The sequence below is a fragment of the Pleurodeles waltl genome, chromosome 12 (assembly GCF_031143425.1).
Source record: "Pleurodeles waltl isolate 20211129_DDA chromosome 12, aPleWal1.hap1.20221129, whole genome shotgun sequence".
Taxonomy (NCBI): Eukaryota; Metazoa; Chordata; class Amphibia; order Caudata; family Salamandridae; genus Pleurodeles; species Pleurodeles waltl.
This window is the reverse complement of record NC_090451.1, coordinates 534,727,077-534,745,511: the sequence shown is the minus strand read 5'-3', so window position 1 is coordinate 534,745,511 and position 18,435 is coordinate 534,727,077. Positions and strand designations below refer to the sequence as shown.

Sequence of the window (18,435 nt, the reverse complement as noted above, 5' to 3'; positions counted from 1 at the left end):
TTGGCATGAGGCGAAGGGCATGATGGGTGAGGGGCGCAAAGGGTATGTTCTTCCTTTTTACCCTCCTACCTTGATTTGCTTGGTGCATGAAGATGCAAGGTTAATCGACATGTTATTTTCACATTTGAGCTAATTACTTTGTGAATATAAATAACAATAACATTTCAGACTGTGTAAACATGCCTTCCTTTCTCCCTATTTCACTTCCAATATATATGATTGTGTATATTTATCGGAGCCTGCAGTTCGTAAACAACGAGCGATTTGTATAGGGTTGATTGAAAGTCCCCAAGGCTGTCCCTGTCCCCCCCCAGAAATGTATTGTCTCCTACGCCCCTGTCCGCGGTTTATACTTGTAGTTCATACTTATAAGGCACGTCCTGGGACTGAGCTGCCCCAGCCCAGTGGTATAGGAGGGAGCAGCACTTTTGATCTGGCCTGGCGTCTCCGTAAGCGCAGGAAAGGCCAGCAAATATTGGGCCCAACAGAGGCAACACACACGCAAACACAGATTCCTCACAAAGCAGTGCTTTTATCTGCCATCCATCTCCTTTCATACAGACGTTCAAAGGCCGATCAGATGCCCTTTCTGCAGAGAGGGCGTGCACAGTATTCGGTCTATTTGTGTTCACTCGCGTGGCTCCTTGCCAGGGTATCTCATTACTTGAGCTCTATCAAAGGCCTTGGGAACTCATGGCCCAGGTAGAAAGGGGCACCCACACGACCGACAGGAAGCCAATATACATACAGGCTGTTAGCATCTCATGGGCTACAGGCTGGAAAAACATGGCTGGAGGACGCATATTTCCTAACTTTTCTCCAAACTACAGCCAGAGATGCATCAAGGCTGATTTCGTGATGGGTGGATCAGGCATAAACTGTGTAGAAGTAACATAGGATGAGGACCGGGGGTGGCAGATTGATGATCAGAGTAGCAGATTTAGGTTCCAGAAGAGCGATTAATCCGCTCCTGTCCCGTCCCTCTGGAATTCTGCAAGGGGCCGGTCTGAACGGCACCCCGCCATTCTCCCATTGTATTCATTCCCAGAAACCAAGGCCGCGCTGTTCCCTGCAAATGAGTGTGGGGGAAGGCATTTCAGGGATTCTGCGGGAAATATCTGCATGTCTGCCGCCTCCTCCCGCCCGTGGCAGAGAATGGGTCATCGTCCTTTGGGCCTGAGTGGGCACTTGGTTGGAAAACTGTTTTGACAGCGCTGTTGCTCACGGGACGCCCATCAGTTCTCTACTCTGCCTGGTGCCACACATATCTGAGCAGTGACTGGGCTTGGGCCTTAGGAGGTAGTCATCTGGCGTAGGCTTGGAAAGAGAGAGAAGCTTTAGAAGCCCGGTGTTCAGACGTCCACGCGGGAGCACCGCAGCGACTCCTCCTGGACACTGGTAACACCTCAGTGGCTCCTCCTTGGACCCTTGAAGATGGCGGCTCCGCGCTCATTCCTTCCATTGCAGACTCCGTGGCCCTTACTCGTGGTCCTTCTGTTCAGCGCGCTCTGCGCCGGCCACTGGGAAGCTCCACAGCCTGAGAAAGTGCTGGGCTCCTCGCCCCTTAACAGAGGTAAGTCACCCGTTTCAGCGCCACTACGAAGCGCAGCTGCGGTTTGTCTTGCAGGCTCTTGTATTTTCCTCTCTGTCGTCTGAACTCCAGAATTATAAGTAATTATGTTTACAGTGTTACTCTGTCTCCCATTCGGTCTATTCAAATACTGCACTGTTGCTGTGCTTGGGTCCTGTACACATGCTTTAAAGCACAGTATTTAAAATCCAGTAATCCATTGCTCTGACACAACTGAAGGAAAAGAACCTGTAACAGGACATGGTGTCTTAAAAGCAAAGTAGGCCTCGCCTTGTCTATAATAAATACTATCAACCCTTTGAAGGAAAACATTTTTTTTCTTTAGAAGAGAGTAGTGATTTAAAACTTCAAACACTAGAAAATACACTTATAAAATGTCTTAAACATGGTAATCCATCTTGTATGGGTATGTGTGACGAATGGAGTGTTTATCTCACCTTAGCTCTTCTTTTCTGTGATATCGCTTGGCTCTTCTTTTCTGTGATGTCGTTCGGTACATCCTCTGTTTCAATTCAAACGTTCTCTCTTTATAGTTATCGGTCTACAATTCTCTATGTGGCTCTATGCAGCGGCCTGCCCACAACAGGTCACGGGGGAATACTTCAATTCACACCTGTCCCAGTCTGTAATTCTGTCTGAAACTCTGTTCCCCTGCACCTCCTTCCTAAAACCAACATCACTTTCTTTCTGCAAACAAGTGAATACTTACCTCTCCATCCAATCATGCACGCCTAAATGACTTCTCCCCTACTCCCTGCCCTCCCTCCCCACCTGTCCAGTGCTCTGTAGCTTCTTTTCGTTGCTTGAGCTCTATTTAAAAGCAAATAGGTGTGTGCCACTGCACTGCTCAGCAGAACATGTTTGCAATAAGAAAATTAGGTCTAGTTTATTTTCCCTTCTAGGAAAATATCCCAGTGTAGATTTAGTGCATGCAGATTCTTAATTTGTTCCCAGGAGCAGCTGTACAGAAAGTAAAACATTTCACTGGTAAGGCGGTTCAGCAATAACTGGGTTGGGTGAAATATTTCTTCATGAACTGATGTTGCATTGCAGGACAGGTCTCTAAGAGGCTGAGTTAGAGACAGTCACATACAATTCAGAGTCCTGTGTGATAGATTTTCACCATAACCATGTCACATTTGCAAATGCACCGGCCTGTTGATAATTATATGTACCTTCTGTCTTTGGCTGTAATCCAACATCTTCACGGCTTCTGGGAGTTATAGTCTTGGCTCACTTCAACAATTGGTCTTAAGTCCCAGAGGCAAAGAGTTTGTGAAAGTAAAGTCCAGGACTGGAAAACGGTGCTCCTAGTGACATCAACTAATGTGGTCACCTTGTCTGGAAGAAATATGGTAGAAGAAAGGAATGCATGCGTGGCTGCACCACCAGTGTCAGGGCTGATTGTGGTTCATTAAACTAATTAATGCCCAATCGCTTTGGCCATTATTGTGAGTGTTTGTGTCAGTTCACTGCGCCTTTTCATGTCTGGAGGTTAATGCCATGGATGTTGACTGAGTAAATCCCTGGTTTAAATATTTAGTTCTCATCGCCATTATGTGTGATCTTGTGTTAGAAAAATTATCTCCTTGCTCCTGAACGAATTGACCTTTAATCGGTTAGCGCCCAGTGACTGTCTCTGTAGTTATGAGATGCAGTGTCTTGCGTGCATGTCTGTGTGATGGGCCCACACTAATTATAGTAGATGGATTTCAACAAATAATTGCATTGCATGAATGTCTTTTAATATGCAGAGCTCTTCATTTATTTTAGCTGGGTGCTCTAGATTGAGGGCTATGATGGTATGCTTGGTGTAGGTGTTATGCACTTGTGTTCCAAAACAGATCGAGCTATGGTCGGGGAGTTGAGAAGGAGAAGGAGTTGAGGGGTTATGGTGATTCCATTTTGCCAAAACACCTTGACTCGAGTCCTGGGATTTTCATCATTGAACAAAGCACTAGGGTTCTAGACTTTGTTAAAGGGAGGTTCAAACTTGAGGGATTGGAGTCCTAGTGGCATTAATTCAGAGTCCTTTGAATTGATTAGATCGAATGGAGATAACCTTGATCTCATTCTACAGGAGTTTAGACGAGCGTCAAGCATCTCAGGGCTCACTATCAACTGGGATCAATCAGCCATCTTCTCTCTGACAGATGGGACTTGGCAGGTAGAATTAGATTTCCCGCTGGAGTGGAACATGGGCTGAATTAAATTCTTGGAGGGTTTGGTTGAACCAAGATAAAGAGGAAATAATCTAGTTAAACTATGGCTGTGAGATCACTGATCTTGAAGTCAAGATATACCTACAATACTCACCAAATCATCTTTTCTGTCTCTTACCTCAACGGTTACCAAGTTAGTCTAGGCGAATGAAAAACCTAGGATCGCTTGAGAAACCCTAACGTTAACATATAGCTGTTGAGGATTCACAGTCTCCAACATGGAGTTATACTATCTATGTGCAGAAGCCCATTGTGCCTACTACTGGCTAAAGCTCCAACATTAAATGATACACCTCGCTGTTGAAAAAGATGTAGCTGATCCCATCCCTCTTTCCCATGCCCTTTGATCCCGATGCCTGGTGACACCGAAGAACTAAATAGCATCCGTACTACAACTGTGGCAAGAGAGAAACTTAGGAACACAACCAAATGGAACTTGTTGTTTACTCCCCAAGCACCTCTGCCTCAGCACCGACTAGTCCAGATGCTGAGTGAACACAAAGCAATTTCACAATTACATAGATTAAACCTGAACACCTGGGGAGACCTTAAGGAGGAGGGCAGAGTCATTACACTGGAATTTCTGGGAACATGCAGTGCTCTTACTCTGCTTGATTGCTTTCTCTTCTATAGGATTAGAGGCAGATGTAAACACATTTCAGAGTGCATTCCTTACGAACCACACAGTTTAGCCCACAAGAGAGAATTTTTATGCCACCTCGTCCAGACAACTTATTACATCCATATATTGGGATTCCCAAAATGGGCTCCCGCAGCTTACTATCCAGGAGCGAACTGGATGGAATGTAGAACTGAGAGCTCCCGCTCGAAAGAATTGTGGCAGTACTACTGCTCTCAGACTGGAGAACTACTCCCAAGTACCAAGCTGCGCCTGAAGCATTTCAGATTCCTACACAGGGTTAACTACAACCAGCTGTCGATATATAAATGGACCCTGAGGGACAAATCATTCTGTGAATGGTGTGGGGAGGAGGATGAGGTGTTCATTCACCTGGTGTGGGCTTGTCCAGGCATATTTAGGTGTTGGGCATGGGTCCTATTCATGTTGCAAGATAATCTTGATTTCTCCCTACAGGTCTCAGCCATTGTTGCGCTTTTGGGCTGGGTGAGGCAGGTTCCATACCTAAAATGGAAATTTACCGCTATTGCGCCGTTATTAGCGAAACATCTAGTTGCCAAGCGTTCGAGTTGTGGGTTCTGCCCTTCTATTGAAACGTGGATGGCTGAAATGACTTACTGCCGTGAACAATTGGAACTTTATGACGACCTCTTTCCTGTGACTTCTGAGCCTAAACACATCTGCTTTAGGCAGTACCTGCTGTCTGGACCTGAAACATCAGATGCTCCTAACACCTAACTGTGTACAGCATACTGGATAAGGTGCAGATAGATGGAGTTCGAAAGTTGTATGTATGTGAGGAACTAGTTAAGGTTTTGTTCAGATCTCCTTCATCTCCAAACAAGCATTTGCAATGCAATGGGACTCACATGTGCTCGAGTTAGAGCTATTATCGTAGTAAGGGCCAGATGTAGCAAAATTGCAAATTGCGACTTGCAATTTGCAAGTCCTTCCGACTCGCAAATTGCAAGTCGCAATTTGCAATGCAGAACGGTGTCCCAGACACCGTCTGCGACTCGCTATGGGGTCGCAATGACCCACCTCATTAATATTCATGAGGTGGGTCGCAAATTGCGGCCCCATAGCGAGTCTAGGCACTCGCAAACATGGAGGCCTGCTGTAGTCAGCAGACCTCCATGTTCGTGACTGATTGTAAATAAAGCAGTTTTTTTTTTTTAAGTGTAGCCTGTTTTCCTTAAAGGAAAACGAGCTGCACTTAAAAAAAAACCCGAAACCTTTAGTTTCAGTATTTTTTCAGGGCAGGCAGTGCCTGCCCTGAAAATATTGTTTTGGGTCCATTCACAAACTGGAAGGGGTCCCGTGGGGACCCCTTCCAATTTGCGAGTGGGTTACCATCCACTTGAAGTGGATGGTAACTGCGACACCATTTGCGACCGCATATGCGGTCGCAAATGGTATTGCATGTCATTCAGAATCGCAAATAGGAAAGGAACACCCCTTCCTATTTGCGATTCTGAAATGCATATTGCGAGTCGGTACCGACTCGCAAAATGCATTTCTGCATTGGGAAACGCGAATAGCGAGTCGCAAACGGCAATTTTTGCCGTTTGAGACTCGCTATTTGTTTCCTGCATCTGGCCCTAAATTCCAAACTGGACTTTTCTTGCCACATAAATTGAAAGTGAAAAGTAAAACAGTTCACATAAGTGAGCAGATTCAAAGTGATATGGCCACCATGAGCATGAGCCTGAAGGAGGGACACAAAAGGGAAAAAAAGTTCGCTCGCAGACAAATTTATCAGCACAAGTACAATTATTCATGTAAGTGGGTTGGTGTCCAAGGCGGTAACAAAACCGCCCCAAGGATGGACAAACCTAAAGCATTTGCCAATGATAACAAAGGATTTTTGAAAGGCAAGCCTACGAACGAGTGATAGTGATGGGCTTATGGTAGGTGTGGTTAAAAGCCCACAGATAGATTACAACAGGTCAAGGGCTTGCGCGCTCAACCTAAATATGTGATGCTACCGGCCATTATCATAATTTTTGTTGCTAATTGATTTACTGTGAAGTTACAGATTGTGTTATGATATAAAGTGCAATAAAGATAAAAAAGGGTGCTTGGAATTCAGGCGCCAGGGAACCTTTATCATAACACAGGAAAGTGATATATGATATAGTTTTCAGTGGCTTTTATAGTTAAAAGGGATTCCCTGGTAGAGTTGTAATGTCTCCTGGAGAAGTATTCATACAGCTTTCAAATGTCCACAGACACAATATTCTGCAGTGCCGGATATGGAATAACCTTGGATGAACCAGAGGTTCAGGTCAGATTTTGCCAGAACAAGCTTCAGAATCATCACAAGCCTCACAGATCTGAAGTTTGAGGAGGGGGTCTCGTTCAGGATTACCAATGTCAAAGGTGCCAGGCTTCCCAGTGTTGGGTGTGTGGTGGGGCTCATCTGGTCTTGTTTGTTATTACATTTGCGTGCCTGCAGTCCAATGGAGAACTCCACGAATTAGAATACACATAACTAAAACAAATACAGTGCTGGGCGAGCTAAGCGTCCCAGACATGGTACAGCCTGAAATATCTGCAGTCTGCCTTTGCGGAGATTGACTCTACATCTAACTGACATTGATATTATCACATCCACCCCTAAAAATAATGTAGTTACTTCTCATTGCCGTGAGATTACTAATACTAGCCAAAATGTTCCATGAAAAAAGAAAAACAATCAATACTTTCTCCATTACATGAACTATATAACTTTGGTGGGAATCTTTTTTTTATAATGATGCCCTGAACTGAGTTTTTTTTTATATAATTGAGCAACGTAAAATAACAAAACATGCTACAATGACTACCAATAAAATGGTAATATTGACTTATTATTATTATGGTGGATTATTGTTATTAATTATTATCATCATCAATAATAATGATAGCAGACTAGAGAGAGAGTAGCTGGAAATGGTATGTTTTAGCAGTTGCTTAATTCACTTAAAATCGGTGTTCCACGAGGCGGCGCATGTGACGCAGTAAGGCCTCTGCAGCGCAGGTCTCTCAGCCATAAAAGGACTGTTCTTCACAGTTGGTTGGCACCAGAATAAGCGCGCTTCAAAGGACTCGCGCCGGTGGTGGGTGCTGTGCTCTCGAAGCAGAATGTGCAAAGTCTGCGTCCGCATCGCCACACAATCAGGATTGGGGGCCCCGAGCGATAGCCGCTTTGTTTGATGCTCCGTGGGAGGGTTTCAAAGCATTCCACTGCCGAGGCAACGCGGAGCTGTCAAAGACTTCCCTTTACACAGCACCCTGGCGTATTAAAGCATTCATTTGATTTTTGGGCTTCTGGGTTGGGAGGGGATTCGTGACACGGTTTTCCGCTTTCTATTTATCTTTGAAGCGATGTTTTTTCAACGAGTTCCTAAAAAGTAGACATGCGTGTTCCCGTCAGAAGGGGGAACAATCTTCACAACATTTGTTAGGTCTTATGTGATAGGCTTGACTCAATTTTTCCCATGGCTCTGCCTCTATAAGAAACAATCATTTGCAATGCAATGGCTCTCGCGTTTGCTCAAGTTAGAGCTGTTAACGTTGTAAATTCCTACTGGAATTTTCTTGCCACTTACATTGAAAATGAAAAGTAAAACAGTTGAAATAAGGTAGCCGATTCAAAGCGCCACGGCCACCATGAGCACGCAGGAGAGACAAAAGGAAAAAGAAGCTTGCTCGCAGTCAAACATATCGGCAAACGTGCAAATATCCATGTAACAGGGTCGATTTCCAAGGCGGTAACCAAACCGCCCCAAGGAGGGACAAACATAAAGGATTTACCAATGATAACCAAAGATTTTTGAAAGGCAAGTCACAAACGAGTGATAGTGGTGGGCGTGGCTAAAAGCCCACAGATAGATTACAACAGGTCAGAGCGCTTGCACACTCGATCTAAAAAGGCTGTACACCCCCTTTAAAGATGGTCCTGGTTCACTCCCATCTGTCATCTCCTTCTCCCACTTCCCTCTCATGCATCTTTGCCTTTTGTCTTCATATTCCATGGCTAGCCCTCTAGCTAGCTTCCTCCGCGTGGATGCGTCCAACTTATTCCATCCCCCTTTTGACTCTCCACTTATATTAACCTCCATTCTTACAGTTGATCCACATTCCTATCTCATCTTTTATTCTTACCCTCTCTTTCCTTTATTAAATGCCACCATTCTCACCCTCTCCTGCTCCACCACTCTCATTCCAAGCGCTTTTGTTCTTTCTGTCCCTCTTTCTGTAATGTTTCAATTAGTTACCAGTAATCTTTATTACTCCTGTCCTGCTTGGCCTCATCCCACTTTGTTACTAATGAGGTGCTCGCCACCTCACAAGACAGAAAAACGAGCATGAAATGCTTGTAATAGGCTCCCCCCTTACGAACTAGCCCGTATGGGTACACTTTACCCAGCTTTCCTCCTGGAATATCAAGTTCTCCAAGCCAGATATGAAGGTCTTGATTCCAGGAGGGAGGGAAGGACGTAATGAATGGGAAAAGGACAAACAGGACTAGGAGTAATGAAGATTACAATAAATAATTGAAACCTTACCTCCACATCCTGTTGTCCTCGTCCCACTAATGAGGAGTACCAAAGCAGTCTAGAAGACCTTCATATCAGGCATGAAACAAAGACACTCTACACCAACCATAAATGCTGCAAGTATCCAAAACTTTATTGAAAAACAAAAAAGACAAAGCTTAGGGCAAAACATAATCCAAAACCCCAAGATAAAGATTCTTATGATCCTGTAACACATTCTGAAGATGATAATGCTTTACAAACATATTATGAGCATCCCATGTGACTGTCCGACAAATTGCAGATATGAACACTCACTTTGTCCTAGCCCTGGAAGCGGCAATCCGCTGCATAGATAACGCTGAATCCCCACTGTGGGAGAAGGGCCAGACAAGGAATAAGCCAGGGAAATAGCCTGTTTGATCCATTGACTGATAGAAACCAAGGAAGCCCTCTCACCCATGTTAGAGGACCCAAACGTAACAAAGAGGGACTCAGACTTCCTAAAAGGCTTGGTTCTCTCCAAGTAAGTCTGTAAAGCCATTTTCATATCCAGACGCTGCCAACCAAACGCCTGAGGGGAATCAGCTACATTAAAAAGCGCCAGGAGAGCCACCTCTTGAGCTCTGTGAAAAAAAGAAGAATCTGGTCTAAGGATAAAACTATCCTCAAAGAAAGTGAGAAAAGGCTATTTAGCCACAGGTGCTAATCTTCTGACTAAGGTGACTGCCACTAAAAATACATCCTTAAAGGTCACAAATGTAATGTTAGCCTGCTCCAGGGGCTCAGCAGGGAAAATAAGATCAGTGAGAGATTTCAAAATCAGTGGTAAATCCACAGAGGATACAATGGCTTCACCACTGTATTGAAAGAGAAAAACTCCTCTAAAGACGAAAAACAAAATTACCCAAGTCCTTCTGATTCCCCCTCATTGATCTCTAAAGGCCTTAACAGCTTCCTAAGAAAGTTGTGCTTGCATTTCTCCCAATTCGGAAAGAACCCATGAGACTGAACCCTGTGCAGTACTACAGCCAACTCCCTGAGCAGCTGCTGTTCTTAGGTGGCATGAAGAAGCCAAGTGTCCAGGTAGGTATAAAGAGGAATCCCTTCAACATGAAGGAAGGCAAGAAATGGGCCACCACTGTGGTGAACATCCAAGAAGCCGTTTTCAGACCTAATGGAAACACATTGAATTGAAAGTGTCGACCTTTGAAACAGAAGTGCAGAAACTTCTGATGAGGTGGATAAATATGCACATGGATGTAAGCATCCTGTAGATCCAGCCTGACCATAAAGTGACCTGTACACCAAAGGAATGATCCTCTACAGGGTCTACATCTTGGAAAGAAGAGTCTGGAAAAACTTGTCCAGACGTTTGCGATCCAGCACCATCTGAAATCCTCAAAATCACCTAAGACCAAGAAAATGATGGATTAGAACCCAGACACCTAGATGCTTGTGGAACCTCCAAAATCGCCTCCTTAAGTAGTAGGGCATTTAGTCCCTGTTGGGTGGCTAATTGCTTGCCGTTGTTTGCCGGCTACTGGAGTTGATCTCAATCCCGCATCCTTAGGGAGAGAAACAAACATGATCTGCCGACCAACCCTGGCAATCTGAAGCACCCAACACTCTAAAGTAGATTGAAGCCAAATGCCCAGGAAATGCTGAATCCTGTGTCCTACCACAAGGGCTTGACCATCCTTGAGATAGTCAGGAGCACTATTTCTTGGGGGATTTTCTCAGGCTTATTCCATGGTCTAAATCTCCCTGGTGACCTTGTTGCTGCCTGTGAGAAGCCTAACAAAAAGGAGACTTCTTAACATGGTGAGGAAAAGAACTCTGCATAAAAGAAGAGGAATGCTTCTTTTCTTTATAAAGCATATGAAGCTTATCCTCAAGCTATGTCCCAAACAGATGTGTACTGTCAAAAGGCAAATGTAATGCTGATGACTTCTGGGCAGAATCTGTTTTCCAGTCTTTGAGGAGCAAATTACGGCATGCAGCATTAGATGCTCCCTTAGACAGGGAAGTAGTTTTCACAACATCAAAAGATATGTCAGAAACATTTCAGTTTGTCTCTTGGGGGGCGTGGCTAGCTGCCTAAGATGGCAGGCAGACTTTTGTCAGGCTCATGGAGGGCCCCTGGGAGATTTCCAAAACCTCCACCATCTGGCATAAATGACCTTGCTTGTGGCTGTGCAGGAGACCTCAATTTCAGCTGCACCGACGGTCCGGTGGAGCGGAGCCCCGATGAGCAGAATGCCAAGATGAGCTACATGTGGGCTGGGGGGGAGTCTGCATGAATGAAGTGACTGGGGCCTGACCGTGCCCAACATCTTTATCTACAACTGCATCCACCGACCTTGTGAGGCTGGCAGCTGGCCTGGTGAGATCGAGGAGTCCTCTGCCTTTCTCCGTCCACCGAGGCTGGGGGCTGTGCCACTGCTCTGAAGGCCTTAATGTGGAGCTCTGGCCCAGCTCAAGTATGCCTGAATGCTGCGAGGGGCTGCTTTACTCCAGCAGCCTTTTCAATACAACGGAGGCACTTGAATCCTGCCTGACCGGGGCATAGAGGTGGGTGTAATACCCTGCATAAACTGCCATTTTTATGCTGATACTCCTGCAGTCCTTTGGATGGTCTTTAAATTGTGACACTCCTTTCTATGGGTTTAGCAGCAGAGACTGGTCACTAATAGACTTTCTCTTTTTGTTTGTTTATGATTCTACCTTGGGGCCCATCAAACTGGGGCTTACTGTTTGATATTACAACTGCTATGTTCCTGATAGCCCCCCTCCCACCCACTCCTTGCTTATCTCCTACTACAAGGATGACCCAATAGGAACTGGCAGTGCTTAACCACTCGTGGTGTTCTCCTATATATCAGGCATCTCAGCCATATCTACCCTAAGGAACTTCAACTCTTTTGGCCTGTATGATCTGTTGCCTGTGCATACCTGATTGGGGATGGCACTTATGCCCCCCTGGATGAGAATGTATTTTTGGGATTTATAAATTATAAGTAGCAACTGCATCAGACTTTGCTTAATTGCTGGATTATTTGCTTGTCCCTTACTTACACTGCCTCAAGTAACCCTACATGCCTGGTTTGCTACCCTCTCCTGATGTTATGGTCTGATCCATCATCTGATTTTGTATCGCCTATGCCAACAATTGTCCATGAGATTCCTCCTTTTTTCACATAATGAACAACTCAACATGAAAATAGCCTTCTGCGTTGACTGTGGTCCACACCGCCACATTCATTAATTGAAACAAGGCCCATGTTTGAAGCCTGTTACAGTGTCTCAACCTAATACATAGGCTGACATTGCTCGCACCAAGGGCACGAAACAGGCTCTGATTCCAGTACAATTCTCAATCAGGCTATAACCACTCTGACGGCTCGCCAGATCGTACGGTAATAGACTTTATACACCCCACGGTGCACAACCAAGTCCAGGAAAAATTGGACCTTATAAGACAGGGAATCCGAGACTCCAGAGGCACTTTGGAACATCTCATTAGCGACTTGGTGTTGGACAGGACCTGCTCTGTGATGATCATCGCAATCTGGTACGTAGGGTCAAAACAACAGAGATGGACCTAGTCACCCTGGTCCCACAACAGGCTGCTCACACAGTGGAAATAGAGGACCTATGCTCCCAAGTTTGTCTTTTACAGGACAGAGCTGAGGATGTGGAGGGCAAGGCAAGGCGCAACAACGTGCACATCATCGAAATGCCCGAAGTGCAGAGGGACCCGACCCAACCGTGTTCATCGTAGATTGGCTGAGGGCCAATGTGTTTGTTCATGGTGTAGAGGGTGCATAGCGTGCCTGCACCTAGGCTGGCCCCAGGCCCCCCCCCCAAGACTCATAGTAGCGCGTATCCTAAAATTTAAAGATAGGGATGCAGTTCTGCAGAAGGCTAGAGAAAATGCCCCAGTCGTTAAAAACACAACAGCCTCTCTTCCCAGGTTGCACATTGGCAGTTCAGCGCAAAAGATCGTCCTTTTTAGCTTTGAAATGACAACTCTGTGCAGAAGGCTTAAACTTTGCATTGATGTTCCGAGCATGCCTATGAGTGATACATGTCCAGAAAACATTGTTTTTCTGCACCCCTAAATCAGCATGAGACTGGCTGGAAACTCACTACCCCAATTCCCGTCAACCCCCTGTTTCGGAAGCTGCACCCGGTTCCCTGCGGCGCACTCGATGCCACAGTAGGCATTTGGAGATTCTCGTCCAGAACTGCCCCATCCCCTCAACAAGCACAGCAGGAATGACGTGTAGTGTTGGCTACTGTGACTTCCACCAGTCACCAACGTTCTCCACAACCTATATCCAGTTCCTCCAGCAACGTGCCATTGGATTCAGACTTAAATGCAAGTATGGCGCTGTTCCCCATGGTGATGCCTCAAACCTCAGATACTGTCATCTAAATTTTTATACATTACCTGCCACATCTATGTGACTCAGTATCCTTTTGTAGCATATTTGATAGACACTAATGCCCTTTGACCTACTTGTAATGGCTGTATCATAATTGTCTATTTTTATCTTTGAATTACAGATGTGCCTTGTATTGCTGCATTGTCACTTATATGTGTTGTTCTCCTGAGGTGCCCTGAGGGATTACCCTCTCCAAACGCCTCCACTCTGCCCACTATATTGTGCGCTAGATTCATGGAGCTTCTGGCTGTGCTAGCAGCCCTCATCGCAGTTGCTACAGACTGTGTTTTGTGTTAATAAGTTTGTCTTCCTGGACGAACAACAGTTTCTCGCTGGACTGAGTATTCAGGATTTGTTATTATGTGTGTATATGGGGTCTTAATCTTCTGTCCCATTATGTATACATACTTCCAGAGAGAGTTGAAGGGAGACAGATAGGCTACATGTTGCAAATCTTATACATGTAATACTAACGCTGACAATCACAACTTCTTATAACATAATGACATGGAATGTCAGGGATATGGGCACAGTGCACAAAATACATTGAATACTTGCCCATTTGGGATGTCGAAGGGGGGCCAAATAGTTTATGTACAGGAAGTTATCTGTCCTCTGACGAGGCATCAAAACTACGTTTAAGATGGAGAGGACAGTTGTTCGCTACAAACTCCTCGGCCTATGCACGGGGAGCAGCCATCTGGATACGGGTCGGGATGCCATTTGAGGCGATCGCCTCTAAGATAGTTACATATGGTCGCTATGTATTCATGCAGGGGAACATAGATGGCAGCCCAATAGTATTGGGAAGTGCATATACCCCAAACATAAAACAGGATCAGTTTTTCTCGCACTTCTTCTCTGTGCTAGCTGATTGGTCCCATCTACTCTGGTTGATCAGTGGAGATTTGAATGCAGTCATGGATCTTGATTGTTCACACCTTCTCCTCTCCAGCGACCCATCAGTCAGACAGGCCTAAGTGTTAAGACATTGGGCAAAGGGATGGTCACTGATGGACGCATTGTGGGAATTGAAGACCGAAATAAAGAACTACTTGTTCTATTCTGCTCCACATAAATTGCACTCCTGCTTGGACTGCATTTTTTGAGCCTCATGCCTCACTGGGCATGTATTACATTCCATATACCTGGGTAAAACCCTGTCCGACTATAACCCACTCAATTGTGACAAACTCCCACACTGGTGCCCACTTGGCACTTATATCCACGTCAGCTAGAAGACATAGGGGGTTATTCTAACTTTGGAGGAGTGTTAATCCGTCCCAAAAGTGACGGTAAAGTGACGGATATACCACCAGCCGTATTACGAGTTCCATAGGATATAATGGACTCGTAATACGGCTGGTGGTAAATCCGTCACTTTTCCGTCACTTTTGGGACGGATTAACACCTCCTCCAAAGTTAGAATAACCCCCATAGTTTTTAAAGACACGCCGGCCAGCACTATCACTGCTTATTTTGCTGAAAACGCGGGCACCGCCTCATCACCTCTAATGGAATGGGAAGCATTTAAGGTGATAACACATGGAACATCTATATCAACTTCCTTTGGGGCATGACATGCAGTCCTTCATGATATAAAGTAGGTGGAGACGCAGCTGGGAACATTAGAACGTGAGGCAGCCAATTATGATACCCATTCTAATAATTTACAGCAATGCCGCACCGAGTTTGCAGAACATTATTGAACATTTGCGAGTGTTAGACTATAACCCTTGCCCACACAAAATACATACAGAGGGTAATAAATCCGGAGCTTTATTAACCCACAACTATCTTGAACCCTCAGCCTTTCAGTATGCATACCTAAGGGTATAACATATCAGACACAGGAATCCATCAACACATCATTCAGGAACTATTACGTGCACCTATATGCCCCCCTTTGGTCCCCATCCTCCGCTGCTCTGGACGCCTTCCTCAATGGCCTTCATCTGCCGCATGTACAGAGGCACAGCTGTACAGAACTAGAAGCCCCCCATCACAGGTTAAAATCCATCTAGCCATAATTGAGCTGCCATGTAACAGGACATCTTGGCCGGATGGCCTGCCAGTTGAATTCTACACTACCTACATTAATCACTTATTACCACATCTAGAAACATTATATAGCACCTCACTTAACACTGGTTCCTTCTAACTCTCTGGCACTAGTTATGCCTCTGCTCAAGTCTGGCCACAAACCAATCAACATGTCTTCATAAAGGCCATTGTCCCTGCTTTCAACAGAGTATAAGATATTGAGTAAAGCCCTGGCGAACAGGTTGCTTCCGCTTTTTCCAGACGTAGTTCACACTGACCAGAATGGGTTTGTGCCACAACGCAGCACTTCCCTAAATGTTAGGCGGCTATATCAGGTGATGAAAATTGCTAAAACAACATACCAGACTGCTGGTTGCTTTTCCCTTGATCTTCAGCAAGCATTTGATACCCTTGGTTGGGATGAAATGTTTGCAAACACTAACAAAATTGGGTCTCCCCTCCATTTATATCAAATGGATAAAACCTGTATATACTAACCCTACAGTTTGTACACGAACGGACCCATATATCATCCACCTACCCAATGTTGTGTGGCATAAGGCAGGGGTGCCCTCTGTCCGCACTCCTCTTTGTGCTGGCAATTAAACTATTAGCACAAAGTGTTAGACAGGGGGTCGGGTGATTTGGGTACATGGCAAGAATAACAACATGCAGTCCCCTTATATGTAGACAACCTTATAATATACGTGCATGACCTTACAATGAATATGACACTACAGTACTCAATACTCTGCTTACTCAATTTGCTGACCTCTCAGGCTTGCAAGTTAATCACAAGATACAGTTGGGGGACACATACCATCCCAGTAGCCCCACACACTTTCCATTATCATGGTATACAAATCTATAGGTCTCCTTCAGATCTGTTGGAGGGTAATCTGAACAAAGCCATTGCCTCTTTCCGTTCACAGGTCCGATTTTAAATTACCCTACCTCTTTCCGTGGCTGGACAACTGGCCCTTTCAAAAATGGTGATGTGCCCTGTTTGTTATACTTTTTTGTTCCTAAAGCTTACTACTGACAGCTAAATACTCTACTTCTTGACCTCAATTGGGGTACCGGTAGGCGTAGAGCAAGCCTAGCTAAACAACAGCTCCCACTGGATGAAGGTGGAATGGGCGTCCCAGATTTTAGGGGGTACTGCTACATGTGGTAAGTGCAATGGCTTTCATATTGGTTGGTGGGCTTCCACCTAACAGCAAAAAATGATACCCAGTGAGATTTGCGGTGCACCACACTACACACATTGCTGCTGTCTGGAATGCTTCGTCCTTCCGGTTTACCATTACTCTTCAATAATGCATTTATATACTGGAGACAGGCACTTAATACACTCCAATTCCTTTACACTACGCTCCCAACCCTGAAAGGGATACCAACCTGACTAGGAATACTCATATTCCTTACTATATGACTCTGGGAGGATGCAGGTGTAGACACATTGGGGGATCTGTTTCCGAATGGTGAGTTTATGTCCCATCAGGACTTCATTCAAGCCCATGGGCTGCTTGGATCCCCATGGGTTTCAAATTTAATAAAATATCTACTTGTCCATGGGACAGGTTGCTTCTTAAATCCACTTGTCCTGTAAAAAAATCTGTGTGTCTCTTTGGTGCCGTGTAGTGCGGTGACAAGTTATGGCTGCAATCTCATTATTTAAGTGCTCTGATAATAGGCTCTCTGATTATGCCAGGGCTCCTATTATAGTAGTTCTTGAATACTTGCAGTTTCAATCCCTACTATAGAAATTTTCTTATTTTGCCACCTTTCAGCAGATCTACATAATTTTGATGGAGGAAGCAGTAAGCAATAGTTCCAGGGCTGGAATGCCTTTGAGTCTGCAAACCCACTACCTTGCATGCTTTAAGGATTTCCACTGGCTCTTCTCTAATCTTTTCCCATAGTGAGAAAGGTTGGACATTTACTCCTGACAATGGCAGAAGTAGAAGTTCTTCCAGGGTTGGGAAAAAAATGGTTAGGGGGAAAGTGAACTTGTAAATGCTCAATAGATTTTTACATAAGCAAATCTATGCATGCATATTTGCTCATGCTAAAATACTGTTCACAAATATTTTCTAGGAGTATGATTTCCTGGTCCACGTCTGTAAGTTCTTGTGAATTCATGAACGCCACTAATTCAAAGACATATACCATGGGTGCACTTTTGTGACTTTATTTAAGAATTGGGTCCCTAATTATGTCTGGCGTTAACAAAGACATTTTGTTTTTATTAAACTTCTATTTATCTCTCTGTTGGCTGGCTTTACTGTGAGTGATCACATTCTGCTCTTCCACAAGGAGCATATTGGCACACAAAGTAGTTTTCTTTAGTGCCAGGAACTACAGTGGCAATCAGTGGCATAACGAAACTGGAGGGCGCCCCCTTGCAAAGAGCATGGAGACCCACTCCCGCTGCAGACTGACTCAGGGCAGGTGCTCTGCTGAGAGTGGGCCCCTGGAGGGGGACTGTAGGCCTTTGTTACACCACTGAGGGCAATGTGTCCTTTTTGAGACCCAAAAATAGTTTTTCTTTTTGCCAGTGTTTGTTACAATGGGGAGGGCCTGGCAGCTCTCACAACAATAAAGTGTTAGAAAAGCCATATGAAAAGAAGACACATATTGACGAAACCAAAAGACTCACAAAAAATGATGGATCGTTGGCTTTGCCAGTGCTTGTTTTTTTTTCATGCTTCCCATAATCTTGTTGAGAAACGGTTACACTGATTTTCCATTAGGAATATTTTTGGAAATAGTAGCATGCATCAACACATTTTACTAAATGACGCTTCAAAAAAATAGCACCTAAAATTTCATAGTAGTGAAACAGTTTTTTCCTACTTGCATTTTTTTCTGAACATTTTATTTTGAAAGCAAAGAATCATCACTCTTACAAGCTTCTGCCAACATTTGCATCTAACCAGAGAGTATTCTGGGAGCATTATAC

The 18,435-nt window shown here is 44.7% G+C and overlaps 1 protein-coding gene across 3 annotated transcripts in view; it reads left to right on the top strand.

Annotated features, from left to right (window-relative positions):
- The first annotated feature begins 1,081 nt into the window (after positions 1-1,081).
- Positions 1,082-18,435, top strand: part of LOC138268133 (C-type lectin domain family 18 member A-like) — a 192,547-nt gene continuing 175,193 nt past the window's right edge. Inside the window, exon 1 of one of the 3 annotated variants that reach the window (XM_069217542.1) lies at positions 1,082-1,573. In XM_069217542.1, the coding sequence (XP_069073643.1) occupies positions 1,435-1,573 (139 nt within the window). In that variant the 5' untranslated portion in view covers positions 1,082-1,434. The remainder of the gene's footprint in view (positions 1,574-18,435) is intronic. The other 2 variants (XM_069217544.1, XM_069217543.1) reach the window with 2 other exon arrangements.